Source organism: Phragmites australis, chromosome 15 (genome assembly GCF_958298935.1).
Source record: "Phragmites australis chromosome 15, lpPhrAust1.1, whole genome shotgun sequence".
Taxonomy (NCBI): Eukaryota; Viridiplantae; Streptophyta; class Magnoliopsida; order Poales; family Poaceae; genus Phragmites; species Phragmites australis.
In genome coordinates, this window is record NC_084935.1 from 28,087,243 (window position 1) to 28,103,502 (window position 16,260).

At 43.5% G+C, this 16,260-nt stretch overlaps 3 protein-coding genes across 4 annotated transcripts; 1 reads left to right on the forward strand and 2 right to left on the reverse strand.

The window, feature by feature from the left end:
• Positions 1 to 6,852: 6,852 nt before the first annotated feature.
• Positions 6,853 to 9,295, forward strand: LOC133892615 (protein TIFY 5-like). The gene is made up of 2 exons (XM_062333496.1): positions 6,853 to 7,282; positions 8,387 to 9,295. Exons 1-2 carry the CDS (start codon positions 7,076 to 7,078, stop codon positions 8,672 to 8,674), a joined length of 495 nt encoding a protein of 164 aa, XP_062189480.1. The 5' UTR covers positions 6,853 to 7,075; the 3' UTR covers positions 8,675 to 9,295.
• Positions 8,870 to 12,168, reverse strand: LOC133892612 (glycolate oxidase 5). Its single transcript, XM_062333493.1, has 10 exons — positions 12,006 to 12,168; positions 11,572 to 11,744; positions 10,789 to 10,913; positions 10,584 to 10,630; positions 10,387 to 10,464; positions 10,172 to 10,296; positions 9,917 to 9,983; positions 9,701 to 9,833; positions 9,405 to 9,610; positions 8,870 to 9,295 (listed from the first exon to the last, which is right to left on the reverse strand). The coding sequence occupies exons 2-10, from the start codon at positions 11,709 to 11,711 to the stop codon at positions 9,107 to 9,109; spliced, it is 1,110 nt and encodes a 369-aa protein (XP_062189477.1). The 5' UTR covers positions 11,712 to 11,744; positions 12,006 to 12,168; the 3' UTR covers positions 8,870 to 9,106.
• Positions 12,169 to 12,715: 547 nt separating this feature from the next.
• On the reverse strand, positions 12,716 to 15,794 carry LOC133892614 (peroxisomal membrane protein 13-like). Of its 2 annotated transcripts, XM_062333494.1 has the most exons (6): positions 15,634 to 15,779; positions 15,332 to 15,431; positions 14,542 to 14,778; positions 14,135 to 14,454; positions 13,446 to 13,538; positions 12,716 to 13,351 (listed from the first exon to the last, which is right to left on the reverse strand). In XM_062333494.1, the coding sequence occupies exons 2-6, from the start codon at positions 15,342 to 15,344 to the stop codon at positions 13,163 to 13,165; spliced, it is 852 nt and encodes a 283-aa protein (XP_062189478.1). In that variant the 5' UTR covers positions 15,345 to 15,431; positions 15,634 to 15,779; the 3' UTR covers positions 12,716 to 13,162. The 2 variants fall into 2 exon arrangements, with proteins under 2 accessions (XP_062189478.1, XP_062189479.1); XM_062333495.1 differs by lacking the exon at positions 15,332 to 15,431 and having other exon boundaries at positions 15,634 to 15,794.
• Between the last annotated feature and the right edge of the window lie 466 nt (positions 15,795 to 16,260).

Sequence of the window (16,260 nt, forward strand, 5' to 3'; positions counted from 1 at the left end):
AGAAACAGCACAAAAACAAGGTAATTTGTTTATGCTATTATAGTTTATATGCATTATATTACTTTTTTAAAAAATAGTAAAATGTATCGGCGTATCGGGTTTTTTTGGAAAATGATGTATCCGCGTATCCGTATCGACCTGATACCGATACACGTATCTATATCGGTGCTACATAGGTTGCAATTTTTCGGAATCGTATATTGAATTTTTTCATTTAAACAATATTATTCCAAAAAGGATTCTCTTCTTCACTCTTTGGTATTGTATAGTAACTATAATTCTACAAGTGTCAGTTTATTGGATCCCCTCACTAGCATGATTCCTCCATCTCAGCATCAACATCATATCTTGTTTATAGAAGACCAAAGGATAAGTGCCAAACAGGGAAAAGCTCTCGTTAGATGGTAATTTAACCTGATTATCTATTTACCTACGGGTAAATATTCTAATATGGTCGGGTATAAGTAGCATTTGGTACCCACTGGTACGTTCGTGGATAAAAATAGTACCTAATAGGTAAACAGATACGGATATGGATAAGACATAACCATATCCACAAAACTCGTATAGCTGTCTGACGGATGGGCTCCATCCCTCCAAACAATAATCTTCCATGGGCTACATGCCCACATCTACCTACCTCGTGGGATCATCTCATCGGCTCCTATTTCTTGAGCTCAGCCGCCACATGCCACACCCCACCCACACGACCCTTTTCCCTGACACTCTGTCACACCCGGTTTTATAAAGAAACAAAATCATATGTAAACTATATGTATGTCAAAATCAAGTTTTATTCATACAGCAACTTCATCAGTGTATCACACACAGTGTTATTATTACAACGTTTAATTTAAATAAATAGAAAGGATCTCAATGGTCTTAAGCAAAATACACTAGCAAAACACAGCGAAGCTCCTATCTTTCATAGGCAATCGACTGGGGGTTCACTAGCCTAGCAGTCTTCATCTTCGTCTAAGAAGTAGTCTGATTCTCCTTTATTGTCTGAGTAGCGTTTTGATGTATATTTATATAGAAATAGCAAGTGTGAGTACGTTTCATACTCCGCAAGTGTGAAAGGTAACTGGCATGCAAGCTTAAAAAAAGTAACATGCTATAACAGGTACAATTTACATAAATGTCAACTATACTAACGTATGATTTATAAAAACATCCTATTCAACTATGTGAAGAATCATTAAACTTCCAACTTCTAGAAACATCTCAACATAATTCCGTAACTACTTGAAATCCGCATCAGGTTCCCAAACCAATCGACTTGATACCCATCGTAGGTAATCAAGAACTATCCACTACTATTACTCATCACATGTAACCAACCATCCAATTGCTATCCATCACAGGTAACAACCCACCAACCAAACCAAAATAATCATATGAAGGGACCACACCACTCTTAACCGTGAGCACAACTGATATATCAGTTTACACTCTGCAGAGGTCGTTCAACTTTACCTACGAGTCGTGATTTCCATATGCTCGTGCCATCATAGCATTTACACACTTCCGAGATGTGTGGCTAGGTTTTACTACAAGGCCATTACAAAACATCCTCCATATGAGAATAAGCCAGCTGAGGTTTCACCCAGTGCGCCTTGTAGCTCCAGAAAGAATCACTCCTTCCTTCCTACACTACTATTGGTTGATATTGTTGAGGATCTGCTGATTAATTGACCAAGTCGTACCCATATAACTCTCGTGGTTAAACTATTAATCGGGGTTACCCATTCCACGAACCGGTCTTTAGGATACCGAGCAGACAATTCCACCAACCGTAGCACTTCCACACCTGTGCATTCCCGAACCATCATCAACCAACCTTCTGCTCGACATCCCTATATTCCAAGTTGCTACAATAATTACAAGAATTCCCAACTCATAATAGCATAGACCATTAGTCATGTTTAACCAACAACCCAACCATACCCTTGTGCAAAGCTAAGCATAAGCTACCCACTACTAACAACTAGGGCGACAAGGGATATATGGACAAGGTACTATAAGTAAATGGGATTCCGAATTAACTGCATGCATATTTGAAATAAAGAACACATTTGAAAAATTAGGATCATAATGTTCAAGGACACTTGCCTCTACCAACTTTCTGCTCAAACTCTTCAAAAACTTGGTTCTAGAGATTCTCAAAAGACTCCTTGTTTGCTCTCAATACACACCAGAAAACACACAACAATGCTTACTAAGAATAGTACACCAAATAATAACTAACATATATGAAAAAGGCACTAAAAGATAGTACATGCCACTACAAACGCGAGATCGTGAAAATCGGCTAAATCGGAGCTAGAACGAGAAAGTAACACTAAAAACAAGTTAAATATAGAAATTTTTAGGAACTAAGATGTAAAAAGATATGGGCTGTCAGGTAAATACATAAGTTTAGGGGCTTAAGTGCAAAATTGCCAATTTTCCCGAATTAAAAATAAATCTAGCTGACTGGGTAAAAGGCTTGCTGATGTGGATTGACACATCAGCGCATCGGCTGATGTGGCTGCTGACGTGGCTTCCACATCGGCTCGGGACGGTGGACCAAGTGCACAGGAGGCAGTAGACCAAGCAGGCGGCGCGGTTCACGGGTCCACGGTGGACCAGACCCATACCCCTTCGGGTAGATCTAATATGGGTCATTCGTCATAGATTGGACTGCTGTGAGCGCTCGGGAAATGGGCTGGCTAACTACGTGGTGGCGGGAGGGGAACACGCATCGGCGGACTCACCGGCATACTAATAGAGCTCATCGTTGAGCACGGAAAACGACGGCGAGCAGCGAAGGATGATGCTGAGGCTATGGAGAACCTGTTTGAGGGAGATGCGGATGTTACCGAGACTCATTAGAGCTTGTCCATGGTGCGCAGCGGTGGAGAAGTCCGGCAAGCGGCGAAGGAGACCTTCCGGCGACCGATGGGCATCAAAGATAAGCTGGCGAGCTTGCTCTTGTGCTTGCGAAGCCGAAGATCCGATTGGTGAGGACGAGGCGACTCCGGTGCGGCGGTTCTGCGAGCTTGACCAGAGCAGCAATGGCGGAGACTGTGCTAGGGTTCGGGGAGGGCAAAAAATGGCGGCTTGGTTCGGGGAAATAGAGCGAGGGTGGGGCGGACTTAAATGGGGGGTGGGGGAATGCATAGAGGAGTTCGGATTTGGTTGGGGTTAGTTAGGGTTCGGATCGTGGGAAGGCGGCGGCGATCGTTGGAGATTAGTCCAAGTCGGCTCGACGGCGCGGCGTGAGGAAGAAGAAGAAAACGGACTTCTTCCAGGCGCAAACTGAGAGGATGCGGGTGGAGCAGCCGCTAGGTCGGCCTAGGCAGGGAGGCGGGGGAAAGGGGAGGGAGAGAACAGGCTTGGCCCGAGAAAGAAAGAAAAAGAAAATAGACTGAAAGAAAAATGGAAGGGGGATTTCCGTGCAGGGAAGAAAAAAGGAATTTTTCTTTTATAGAAGCATTTTCAAACTTTTTTCCCAAAATTTAAATGGTGCGCCTTGGTGTTTTCAAAAATTCATTTTTCACACAAAGAAATCCTAATGCTAATACTCAACATGAATGCAACAAAAACAAAAGCTAAATAACCTAAATTAATTATTTGATTTAGAAATTAGGTTTTTTTCTTAGGGTTTTCAAACAAAAGTTAACACCTAAATCTAAGGAAAAGAAAATTTTATTATTATTCAAAAACTTAGAAATTTAGGGTGTTACACACTCAGCCGCTAGCCCCGCCGCCTCGAGCTCCAGAGCTGCGCCTAGGCTCCAGATTTACGTTGCCTCTAAGCTCCAACCCTGCGGCCGCCACCGCCCAGCCCCGCCTCCAGGAGGACCATGACCGTGCCCTGCCTCCAGCAGCCCACCCTGCTGCCTGCCTTGGAAGCGACAACAGGTGTTGAACTGCTGAATCATAGGATGTTTCCACTCTTGAGCTTGCTCCAGGAATAACAGGTTATGCATTAGTAATTTCTTTTTTTTAATCAGTAATTTCTTAGGATAATCACAGACGAGCAATATATTGTTCGCTAATTGCTATATATTGTTCAGATTGCTACTTGCTATATATTGTTCAGATTGTTACTCGCTACAGGCATATAGCCAGCGGGTAAACGGGTATACTCACTAGTGACGAGTTTGATACTCGTTCTTCGCTCGTGTGCGTCCACAGATATATTTATGGACGAGTAAAAAATAACAGATACGAGTATGAATAAGCACAATCTATACCTGTCATACCCAATTGACATCAATACTCCCGCCCTCCTAGAGGAGCTCCTCTCTGCTCCTCTCTCCAATTTGTGCTCTGAGATTCATGCAGAGCATCTACATTTATACTCAATGCACTTTTATACTTTCTAAAACCTTGAAAAAATTGTACATGTACATGTAGGTATGCACCGGATTGTACAAAATACAAATTTAAATATATCGCACGGATCTCGGAGTGTTTGATAGAAGTGTACAAATATAGTTTAATGGGAGTCACTCCAATTCTATCTTGTGTCTTCTTCACGCCCTGGCGGAGTATAGTAATTATAATTTAATAGATGAATTCTAGATCCAAAATAGTTCACAAGATAAACAAATAAATATGTACTTCTATGAAACCAAAAAAAACTTTTCTTTTTCTCTTTGTGATTTGTACCCTAGCTACAAACGTTTAATTACAATAGGCACAAATTCAAAGTGCGTAAAAGAACTATCCGGTGAAAAAGAGGCAAAAGCCGAATGCTAGCAAGCTGTACGTTTGGGTTTTCTCCCTAGCTTGCTAATTCTTTTGGCCTAAATTTTTTTTGCTAATTCTTTTTTGAGTGAATTATATAAAAATATAAGTATCGTGCCATTTGTAACACAAAATTATAAGTATTATGTACCAATTTCACATAAAACTCGATTTTAAATGAATTCATTAAAAAATTGTCTTATAATTATTCAAAAATCTTAGAACTTTTTGTACGTGTTACATAATTTATAGGCAACCCATTTTAATTAGATTCACCAAAAATATATGTAGAATTTAAACTAAAATTCTCTAAAAACACTACTTTTATAACTCCTAATAATTGTTAGGGTCTCAAATAAAATCCAACAAATCTAGAAAAAATACTAATATTCTTATTATATGATGAAATAATTTCTAAAATTATTTTCAGCCCTAGGTTATATGGTAAAAAAAATAAGTTTCTTTGTAAGTATATAAATGGAGCATATAAATGGGGCATTAAAAAGGAAATCACTCTTTCACCACATAACATATGGATGAAAATAATTTTAAAAATTAGTACATAATATAATAACAATATTAGTGAATTTTCCAAAAAAATTGGGATTTCGTTTCAGACCCTAACAATTGTTAGGAGTTATAAAAGTAGTATTTTTTAGAAAATTTTAGTTTAAATTTTACATATGATTTTTTGAGTGAATAAAATTAAAATATATTGCACATGAATTATGGAACATATACAAAAAAAATTATAATTTTTGAATAAATATAAAACCACTTTTTGAGTGAATCTAATTAAAATTGAGTTTTGTGTGAAATTGGTGCACAATATTTGTAGTTTTATGTTACTAGCTACAATACTTATAATTTTGTATCATAAATGGCATAATAATTATAGTTTTGTGCGATTCACCTTTCTTTTTTAGACCTCATGAGTTTGACACCTGGATGTCTCACTTTATAGGAACAAACAATTGCGTCCGACTTAAGGACTGTGAAAGCATGGCTGATTGATCATAGAAGTCTGAAGAAAGTATATTCAATTATGGAAGGGAAGTTTCTATAAGGACAATTCGACTATTTATTTATATTGAGATTTATATTAAAAAATAGATAAAAATATAAGATAAATAATAGAATTAACGAATGGATAAGTATCAGATAAGAGGAATGAATGGTCGAGACAGATCGTGCGTGTGTAACCTAATTCCAAGTTGTGTTTTCCTTCAATTAAGAGTATAATATCCACTCAAACCTGTAAGCTAGTTGCTGTATGAAACTTGATATGGTTCTTCTTCCGTTCCATCCAAGGAAGGACGCTTTCACTTTCGATAAGACGATCTAATCTCAGTTTCTGTATTTTTGTGGTGGACTTAAGGTCCATTGTTTTACTATCCGTTTGTATAAAATAAACAAATGGAATTGTTCGAAGCTGGCGTAATCAACTAGATTCCCATGCATGGCATACGTATCAAGACATTGACATATTGCCCAAAAAGAGCAGTGTTGAAATTTAGGCAAGACAAGGAGGAATATAATAGGCCTCACGGTGGCCAAGAGATCCAGCTTTTTCTTCATCTAAAAAATAAAAAGGAAAAAATTGCATGCCACCATTCTCTTAATTCAAAGAGCAGCTTTTTCTATCTCTCTTACCTAATATCTATTCATTCATTAATTCACTTACATATCTTATATTTTTTACTTAACTTTTCAACACGAATCTTAACAAAAATAAACAATCTTCATAACCCATAGGTATGCAAGGGTTAGTAGAATTTTTCCGAGATACCAGTAACCAACACAGCATTCAGCCTGACACGTGGGGCCACGAGCTCCTTTTAACCCAACACGCAGAATGAAAACGGCAACGGCGGCCCCTGGAAAAGGAAAATAAAATGCATAAAAGCACGTGCATGCCGAAAATAAAGGAAATGGAATTCGTAAACTAGAGAGAGAAACACGTTTCCAATAAGAGCGATGGAGAGAGAGGTCAAGTCTTTAATTTTGATTAGTGTGTGGTTTAGACAAACCCAGCAAGCAAAACCAGCAAAGGTCAAAGCGGGGGAAAACCAAAAGGAGAGGCGCCAACCGCGCGCGTTCTCCACGTGCGCGCCAAAACCACCACCGGCCGCAGCCTGTCTACCCATGCCGCCATGCGCGATCGCGCACTTGGCGAAGACGAGGGCGGAGGTCGGGAGGAATACATATACGACCAAGCCACTCCACCACCTCGTCGACACACCTCCTCACCCATCGATCCTTGCATTGGTTCCAAGGCGCCGGCCGGAGGAGGAAGAAGAAGAAGAACAACGACTGCTAGCTCCTCAAGAGGTTAGTGATGGACGACGTCGCCGGAACGGCGGTGGCGCGGGGACGGCGCGGTGGTGGAGGCGACGAGAGCGATGGGAGTAGCGGTGGTGTTGAGCTCAGTCTCGGGCTGAGGACCGGGAGTCGTGGTCCGGCGGCGGCAGAGCAGGCGGGGAGGAGCATGATGACCATATTCTACCACGGCCGGGTCTGCGCCGTCGACGTCACCGAGATCCAGGTAATTCATCATTAACCGCCTACTCTAGCCCGGTTTTGTTAATGATCAGTTTGGTTTAGATACGCATATATGGCATATCATGAGACACATGGTCCCTTTCTCCTCGGTACATTTAGAAAAAATTGTAGAATTCATATCGGTCCATAGACTTCTTTTAATAATTCTACTCATTTTGTTTGGGCTTTAAGTTTAATGTTTTTATTCAGTGGTCACAGTTATTGGCAAGAACTCATTGAACCTATGGTTTAGGCTCATAACAAATTAAAAGCTACCCACAATAACGAGCTTGCAAAATATATTGTTTATCATAAAGAGATTAGTTGTTTCTGTTCCTTGTTCACCTTAATTGTTATTTGAACAAAAAGAACACAACAAATTTTTGGTAAAAGTTCTGATATCATTTGAGGCCTCCGTGACCATGTAGTTATATCTTGAAACAACGAATTTATACCTCATCTATCATTTTTGCTATTTATAAGTTGGTTAATTTTTCGTTAAGTATACAAGCCGAATTTCATTAGCCACTTACGTGTCCAAATTCCTCAGTTGGAGCACCAAACGTCTATATACTACGTATACTCTCACTTTTTCTAGATGGAAAAGGATTCCAAATCAGATACGAATTCCGGACTGGAATCAGCCATCTGCAGAGTAATTTCAAAGATCATTTTTTTCCCTAGAGAGAGAAAGACTACACGTTGATTCATGAAACATAAAACAAAAACTAGTACACGTCGATTTCACAAGTCTGGTTGAAAATTCTTTACACATTTCTACACGTGCTGCACCGGATCCAGGGGACAGAGGACGAGCATCGTCAGTTGGTAGATGTGTAGTTGACCAACACGACAAACACGCCGATCAACTCCTCAAGTGCTTGCGATCATCTTAGTCTGAACCACCTAAAATTGTCCTCGTCGCCGGCCGCCGTCTCCACACACGCAAACGGCAAACCCGGCCTCCATCTTCATTCGCCGACGTCACGGATATTCTTTCGACTTTGACGCGTCCATTGTCTCACGTCAATTTCTGCATGTCTTGAATCTTAATTAGTTTGGATCACATGCATAATTCAGTTTGGTGTCATTGTAATCTTTGGTGCAGGCGAGGGCGATCATATCCATGGCGAGCCACGAGAGCTCAGCTGACCAACTGCAGCGCGGAGACAGCGGCAGCAGCAGCGCCGGCGGCTACCTGAGGCCGGCGGCGGCTAACGTGGCGCCGGCAGCTTCTCCCCGGGCTGTGGCGGCGTCGGTGATCGACCAAGTTGCCACGGGGCTGTCCATGAAGCGGTCGCTGCAGCGGTTCCTGCAGAAGCGGAAGGCGAGGACCGCCGCCGCCGTGGCGCCACCCTATGCCGACGGCCGCCCGGCTCATCCGATCAGACACTAATTAACCTTCTCGTAGGCTGCTAGATCAGGGGCTGCTTTTTTTCCCGAAATAAAAAAGTGGAGGGGAATGCATCGATCATAGTTTTTTCGATTGGGTTGGAGGTTATTTGCTTTCGTTATTTCGTTCTTGACATACAAAGATACGGAAGAAATATTTTATGATCAAATACAGTGATCACATGCGATTAACATTACATTAAGAATTTAAGATCCATGATGCATGTAATTAATCTGTAAGATTTTACGGTACACTGCGTGCGCGCGTACAGTGATCGATCACTTCAAATAAACATACGTCCCCAAAATTATAGTATCATCGAGCTAGCATGCGTCCATGCATGCATTAATTAATCATCCTGAGCTGATGATGAATCTTCCATCGAGGCCGGCGTCGATACCGACCGGCCGGCGGTGAGCCTCGCGAGCAAGGTATCTACAAGCGCGACGGCATGACGCCGAGCTTGTCGGCCTCGGTGATGACGTGGTTGCGGGTGATGTCGGAGAGGGAGGTGCAGCCGCTGAGCGCCATGGTGAGCTCGAACTCATCCCGCATCATCCGCAGCACGTTGGACACCCCAGCCTGGCCCGCCGCCGCCAGCGAGAACACCACCGGCCTCCCGATCTGCATCCACCCACCGATATCAACGTCGCGACGCCGACGGATGAATCTTTAGCAAGCTTCTGCTGGATGGAGTATGGACTATGCATGCATGCATGCGTCGAGTACTTACGAAGACACCGGCGGCGCCGAGGGCGAGCGCCTTGAAGACGTCGGTGCCGCGGCGAACGCCACCGTCCAGGAACACAGGGAGCTGCCCGCGGGCCGCCTTGACGACCTCCTCCAGCGCGCTGATGGTCGCCGGCACGTAGTCCAGTTGGCGCGCGCCGTGGTTGGACACGATGATCCCCGCCGCGCCGTTCTCCACCGCCAGCCTAGCTGCAATATCAATCCGGCCGCAGCATCAACTCAGTTAGTCGCTATGTGCTCGATCAATTTATAAAATGAGCATGGAGACGAGGAGCCTACTGTCTTCTGCAGTGATCACTCCCTTGACCAGGATCGGCAGCGTGGTGATGGTCTGCAGCCACTTCACATCCTTCCAGCTCAGGGTGCGGTCGATTTGGCCGGCGACATAGGAAGCCAGCCCTGAATCGGCAGCCTGATCAGAACACAGAGATTCCGTGAGAGATGAATTTTACAGGCGCAATTTGCAAAGTACACTGAAATGTGAGCTCAGTTCACCTGGTCCATTTTGCCGAGGTCTAGACCTTCGAAATTCTTGAGCGTCAGATACGGCGGCAGAACAAATCTGGAGCAGCAACAGCCACAGTCAGCTTATTTGTCTGAAACTCTGACGATTCCCCCCCCCCCCCCCCCCAATTTTGTTTACATAACTGTATCCTTTTCAATGTTCAGCACACTAATATAATCATCAGTCTAGTCTATTGTTTCTACATGATTAACCGTGTTTGTATTCCGTGGAAAAAATGAGGGCACCTGTTCTTGATATCAGCTTCCCTACGGCCAAGCCGCGGAGTGTCGACAGTGAGCGCTATCGCCTTGAATCCCGCCCTTTCAGCTCTCCTGACAAGCTGTTCCACCACTTTCTTGTCCTTGTAGACCTACAAATATTCATGACAATGATGCATGGCCATTGAAAAGGCTGCTCCGATGAACAAAGAATTATATCAGTAGCTGTGAAATGTATTTACATATAGCTGGAAGAAGCGAATCCCTGGTCCAGTTGAGGCAACCTCCTCAACACTTGAAGTGGCCCAGGATGACAGTGTCTGAAAAATAGTATGCCATGAAGGTGTGTTCAGTATCATCAGCATAACTGCATCACTCTGTGTTGTTCAATTTATCTGTAGAATTTATTCTGTTGTAAGCCTCTGGAATATCTACAAACCATTATAGTGCCTGCTGCTGATGCTGCGCGCGCAGTTGCGTACTCTCCTGAAAGCAGGATGGATGGAAATTTCAGTATTAGCTGAACAGTCTAACACAAGTTGCTTCCACGCTGAGATTTGTTCAGTTACTTAACATGTCATGCTCTTGTGTGGAATCACACAGCTAAATCAAGCAAAGCCAAATAAAATCTCACGGGGACGTACCATCTGGGTGAGCCATCTTCTGCATGGCAGAGGGAGCAATCATGATGGGCATTGAGATCTTGAATCCCAGCACAGTTGTGGTCATGTCGATCTTGGATACATCGATCAGTATGCGTGGGCGAAACCTGGCAAAAACAGACATTATATACAGTTGAGTGATCTTGTAGCTCTGAAGAGATTTAAGGTAGGTTTGAACGCAGGAAGCACAAGAAACAAAACAATTCTCACGGGAATTTGGAAATATTCAAGTTCCAAACAGGAAATTAGTGAGAATTACTTCAACAACCAACTCTACATTAATAGGCGTGTCATTTCTGTCATTCAAATTAGCTGTTAACACCATTGGACATTTCGATATGACATGAGTAGATTCTCGATATGGATTGGCAATTAACACAATATTCCAAACAACAAGATAACGTGAGAATTGACTGAAAATCATAGGCTAGCTTGAGCTTGTCATTTTCCTTTGTTACTAAGTTGTAGCTCTAGGGTGAGTTAAATACAGTTGATGAGTGAAACAGGAAGTAGTAAAGCCCTTACAATTCTTTGTACCAAAAATGACAATATAAGCACAAGAGTTCACCTCAAAAATATAACTAAAACTTTACGAAAATTAAGGAGTAGTACAAGCTGATTAATGAACAGAACTTAAGGCCTTTTTTTCATCTTTTCTTTTTAGAACTGGCCTATTTATCTTATATACACTGCTGCTTCTACGCATATGGAAACATAGTATTGGCAACAGCTGTAACATAGCAAAATAATTCAAGGAGGGCTTACAGGATCCTAGAGAAGGCCTCCCTGTTCTCCTGGAGAGTCCACTCATCCTCGGCACCAGAAGCATAGTAGTCGTAGATCATCTTGGGAAGCTTCTGCTTCGCGATGGCCTGGTACTCCATGACATTGGTGATCTCCCCCATCTTCGCGACAAGCTAGCGAACACTCACACCACTCTATAACAAGAAACAAACGCAATCACTTGATCTGTCCAAAGAGCAGAGAAAACCTTCTGAAGACAAAAAAAAATTGCAAGAAAGTGGAGGCTACATCTGAAGAAGTTTACAGCTTTACATAATCACAACAATAACAGATGTAAAGAGCAGATTGCAGGCTTCAGAATTGATGTAAATGCATCAAGAATTTAGACAAGCAGTCCATTTGTGAGAGACAGTATCCCAGGATGCGAGAACTGGAGCATGGACTGAACCAATGACCTGATGAAATTCTCTTTCCTTGCAGAAAGCTGTGGCTGCCCCCTGCAGGCACAGGGGAAGGAGGAAGCGAGACAAGTGGAAGCAGAAATGGAGGGTGTGGTGGCGATGAGAGTAATATAAGAGATGAGGTAGTGACTCTTGGAGCTTTCCTACGTACAGAAAAAGCAAGAAAATTATTGTGGAATTGGAAAGAGATTTATGGATGAGCAATTGGAGGTGGGAAGCAAGGGTGTCCCTCCTACACTGCTTCCTCATCCACTTCTACACCATCGTTGCTTCCCTTCCGTCCCCAGAAAAAAATTAGTATTCTATAACTTAAATTGTTTTCAGTAGGTTTATCTCCTCCCATTGTCACAAAAAAAATGCGTTCAGTTCAAGGATCGCGTCTTCCTTTTTTTTTTTTCAAGAATGTTTTGGCGTTTTGGGTTTCGTTGGAGACAAGACAATTGCAGTTTGTTTCAGAATTGAGCAGAGTTTGGCTGCTTCCTACATGGCAATTTGTCCGCTTTTGGTACTTCATTGGCAACGGAGGGCCAAGATGAGGCTGAAATGCTTGTGCAGATGCATCTCACGTTGGCTATTCAACCATTTCACATGAATCATGATCGATACCTTCTTTTATTTATGAATTCGATGAATCATGGCAGTTTGTCATTTTTGTGCCAGGCAATTAAGATGATTTTGCAGAGTATAGTTTTGTTAACATCATCGCAGGAGAAACAGTTATAGTATTCTCGCTGTTCTGACAGTTCAGTGGGCAAGCACGTTTACAAGTGAAACTATTACAACAGAAAACATTTGCATGGCTATCCTCAGGAAGTGCAGTATCCAAACCAAAGGTAACTCTAGCTAAGATCAACTCAAAGCTAAGATGGATGAGGTACAAAATACATTTTGCTGTACTCTTTTCGCAGCAAGTACCAGAGAGATATACATGCAATACCCACAGATATGACAACACTACTTAAATATCAGTGCACTTGCAAACCATCCTTCATCAGGCTTACGGTTGCAGATGGGGCCACAGGTAAAGACATCACGATTCCCGCAACAGGTACTCTTCTTTCTGATTCAACAGGCAGGCAAACTCCAGTAGTCCTTTGCTTCTTGAACTTTTATGTTTCCGTCAGATAAATCTCACTGCACACATAGGCATCTTAGTTTCCCCAAACGTTGTCCCAGTTGTTGTTTGCTTTCGGCGCCTCAATAAACTGTTGGCTAGGTCCCTCAAATGTCGGGGCCTCTGGTCCCTGAACACTGCCCTTCTTTGGCTTTCTTCGGACTCCTAGAAGGCGCAACACAAACCGTGCAAGCTCGCCATAAAGCATACCAGACCGATCGAAGAGCTGCCTCCACCATGATGATAGCAATTTTAGTACAAAGATGATCAACTTATTTGAAACCAATATGACGAGAGAAAAAAATGTACGACAACAGTACCTGCAACATAGCTGTCATGAAAAAATAGGATGCTTGAGTGTTCTGTTCAACAAGGAAAGAGATACGCCCAAAGAAATTGACGACACCATGCATCTGCAGCCATTAAAAAACAGTTATAGGTGTTGTCCTTGACAGATTAAGCACGAGTTAAAGCACGAAAGAAGTGGTCGTTCTTGAATAAACATTCTGTAAGAAAGAGATGTAACTTTACAGTTGCATGTTGCATAGACGACAAAATATTTGCTACAAAGAGAAATGCAACTGAACATTGCCAAATATAATAATTGATAAACATAGATTACAGCAGCGAACTAAAAAGTGCACAGAAAAAATAAACACTGGTGGACCTACAAAGTACATTCACCAGGGTCCCATGTTACAATACTGAAGTAAGTTCACCATGCTCAGAATTTATAACATTTTGAGTTTCAGAGCTAATGAATGGGAGTATTTTGGATTCACAAGGAAAACTTTTTTTAAGAAAGGTCGGGTTGCTTTGGTCCTTCTAGAAATAACCAGAGGGGTCCTGTGACTCATTGGACATTTTGTGTGCCTCAGAAAATGATTATAATAAATAGCACAGATGAACAACTATTTTTCAAGAGCTGTGCCACACTTTATCATGCACTGCGTCAATCAAAACAAATCAGAATGACAATTGATGGCATGTCGTGGAAAAATTGTCTTACCACTCGTAGGAAGGACACCCAGAAACCTGGTGGTGATGCAGGAGGCCCAAGTGAATTTGGATCTGGATTACCATAAGGACCCATGCCCATACCACTCATACCACCCATTCCGCCCATTCCACCCATTCCATAACCACCATATCCTCCCATCCCACCACCGTACATGCCTCCGGCTCCACCATACATCCCAGAACCTCCGTAAAGGCCACCACCATAACCTCCTCCGTAACCTGAGTACATGCTATTTCCGTAGAGCCCACCACCACCATAAGTGTTGCCCACTCCACCATATGAACTATACATATTGGATCCACCGTATCCTGCATCGAGAAAGGAAATGTCAGTCTGAGGACCAACATTGTATTGTTAAGACCACAAAATAAGTGACTTTGGAAACAGTTGATAACCTCCATGGGTATTTCCATAGCCTGTCTGCTGCCAAGGCCGTTGTGGCATAGGCCTCGAGACGGCGCCATTTACATTGTTAGAGACATTCCTCTCTGTTGCAGTAATATTTTCTCCTGGTTTAGCTGTACCAGAAGCTTCGACGACATCACTAGTGCTGCCCCCGGATGGGGGCTTGAAAGGTGCTGGACCCGATGTGCCCTCAGCTCCAGAACGCTCCCATGGCTTTGGTGGTGAACCTGCAAAGTGCACTTACATCTTAACATCAGAATCAATCTCAACCACTACGAAAGGAAAAAAAAAGGTCAAGAGGCACAAGTTCAGTAGCTAACTTCCGAGCATAACGGTGGTACCCCCTAAGTATAGAATGGAAAGCAAGCTTACAGCCAGTAAGTTGGTCCCGAAGCAAAGCATGCAAAATAGCTAAAATGTTTGCCTTGCAGAATACATGAGCAAAAGGCTCCAAATGGAGAAGCACAAGCAGATGACGATGATTCAGCTAATAACCTCATTTAACTGGAAAACAACACAAAATTATTGCTTTTGCTAGACTGAACAAACAGGAGCTGATTCCCCAAAGGGCCAATTCACCAGACATATATATACACACGAGACGGCAAGCTCAGGGCCCTGCAGAGAACCCGCTCCACAATTTCGCCACGAGCTGACCAATTCCTCAGGGATCAATCCAAGCAACCGCGCGGGGAATACACCGAGCGCCCAGCAAAGTTGCCCACACAGCTCAGGACCGAGCATGGATCAGGCACCGCCAAGAAATTGGCGTTAACCAACCTTGAACCAGCATCACAGGCAGAGCCCCCGCCGGACCGATTCGCACCCGCGTTTAGGCATACACCAACCATCAACGCATCGGTAGCACACAGCCGCTCCCCTACAAAAATCTTCCCTCCAGGTGAGGAAAAGGAAAACAAATCGAAGCTTTCCCCACAGCCAGCCGAAATCAGCCCCAGAATCGAGCAGCCGACGGAAGCAATCGTTCGGACGAACGATTTGGAAGCGAATCGAACGATCCAATCGAGAAACCGGGGACGGATCGGGGATCTAGCGTTGGAGGGGAAGGGGAAGCGACGGACCTGACATAGCGCGCGCCCTCTCCTCTCCTCCTCCTCTCTCTCTCTCTCTCTCTCTCTCTCTTCCGCCGGGCCGGGTCTGGTCGACTCTCCTCTCCTCTGGTCGACTGCTGGAGACGGCGGATAATATAAAATAAAAACACGACGCGGTGGGGTTTCGTTGGTAGCAGCTGCTGCTCGTCTATTTCGTTGCGTCGACTCGCGCGGTGCTTATCGGTCTCGGGTTCGTTTGGTCATGCGGGCCCACGTGGCAGGGCTCTCCCCTCGAATTTTTCCCTTGACATATATTTCTTTTTTATAAATATTACAAAATTAGGCCCTCCTAAAGATAGTCCACTGGGACCCATGCCGAGCCATCACCCGTCAGGCCCGGCTAGTCTTCCGGGTTGTATTGGGTCGGTTACAAGAGGCTTGATCCACGGTACAGCTTATGAAGCATCGTATTGTGCCATGTCAGTTTGGACACAGCTAAAGCACAGTGGGGCAACGACTGGGCCGTGGCAAGGCGAGGCGATGGGGTGAGGCAACGTTAGGGCAGGGTGGTGGCGGGGCGGCGACAGGCTGGGGCGGTGGCAACGAAGGGCTTAATTGAACTATGTCGTGGTAGCACGTCGTGTCGAGGTCTCGGTT

Excerpts from the sequence above, each read along its gene's own strand:
- LOC133892615 (XM_062333496.1), top strand. The coding sequence starts at position 7,076 with ATGGACGACGTCGCCGGAACGGCGGTGGCGCGGGGACGGCGCGGTGGT. Across the intron at positions 7,283-8,386 it reads TCGACGTCACCGAGATCCAG|GCGAGGGCGATCATATCCAT; the intron begins GTAATTCATCAT and ends TCTTTGGTGCAG.
- LOC133892612 (XM_062333493.1), bottom strand. The coding sequence starts at position 11,711 with ATGGGGGAGATCACCAATGTCATGGAGTACCAGGCCATCGCGAAGCAG. Across the intron at positions 10,465-10,583 it reads CAGCAGCAGGCACTATAATG|ACACTGTCATCCTGGGCCAC; the intron begins GTTTGTAGATAT and ends ACTATTTTTCAG. Across the intron at positions 9,984-10,171 it reads GAAGCTGATATCAAGAACAG|ATTTGTTCTGCCGCCGTATC; the intron begins GTGCCCTCATTT and ends TTGCTGCTCCAG.
- LOC133892614 (XM_062333494.1), bottom strand. Across the intron at positions 14,455-14,541 it reads CTATGGAAATACCCATGGAG|GATACGGTGGATCCAATATG; the intron begins GTTATCAACTGT and ends TTCTCGATGCAG. Across the intron at positions 13,352-13,445 it reads TCATGACAGCTATGTTGCAG|CTCTTCGATCGGTCTGGTAT; the intron begins GTACTGTTGTCG and ends TGGTGGAGGCAG.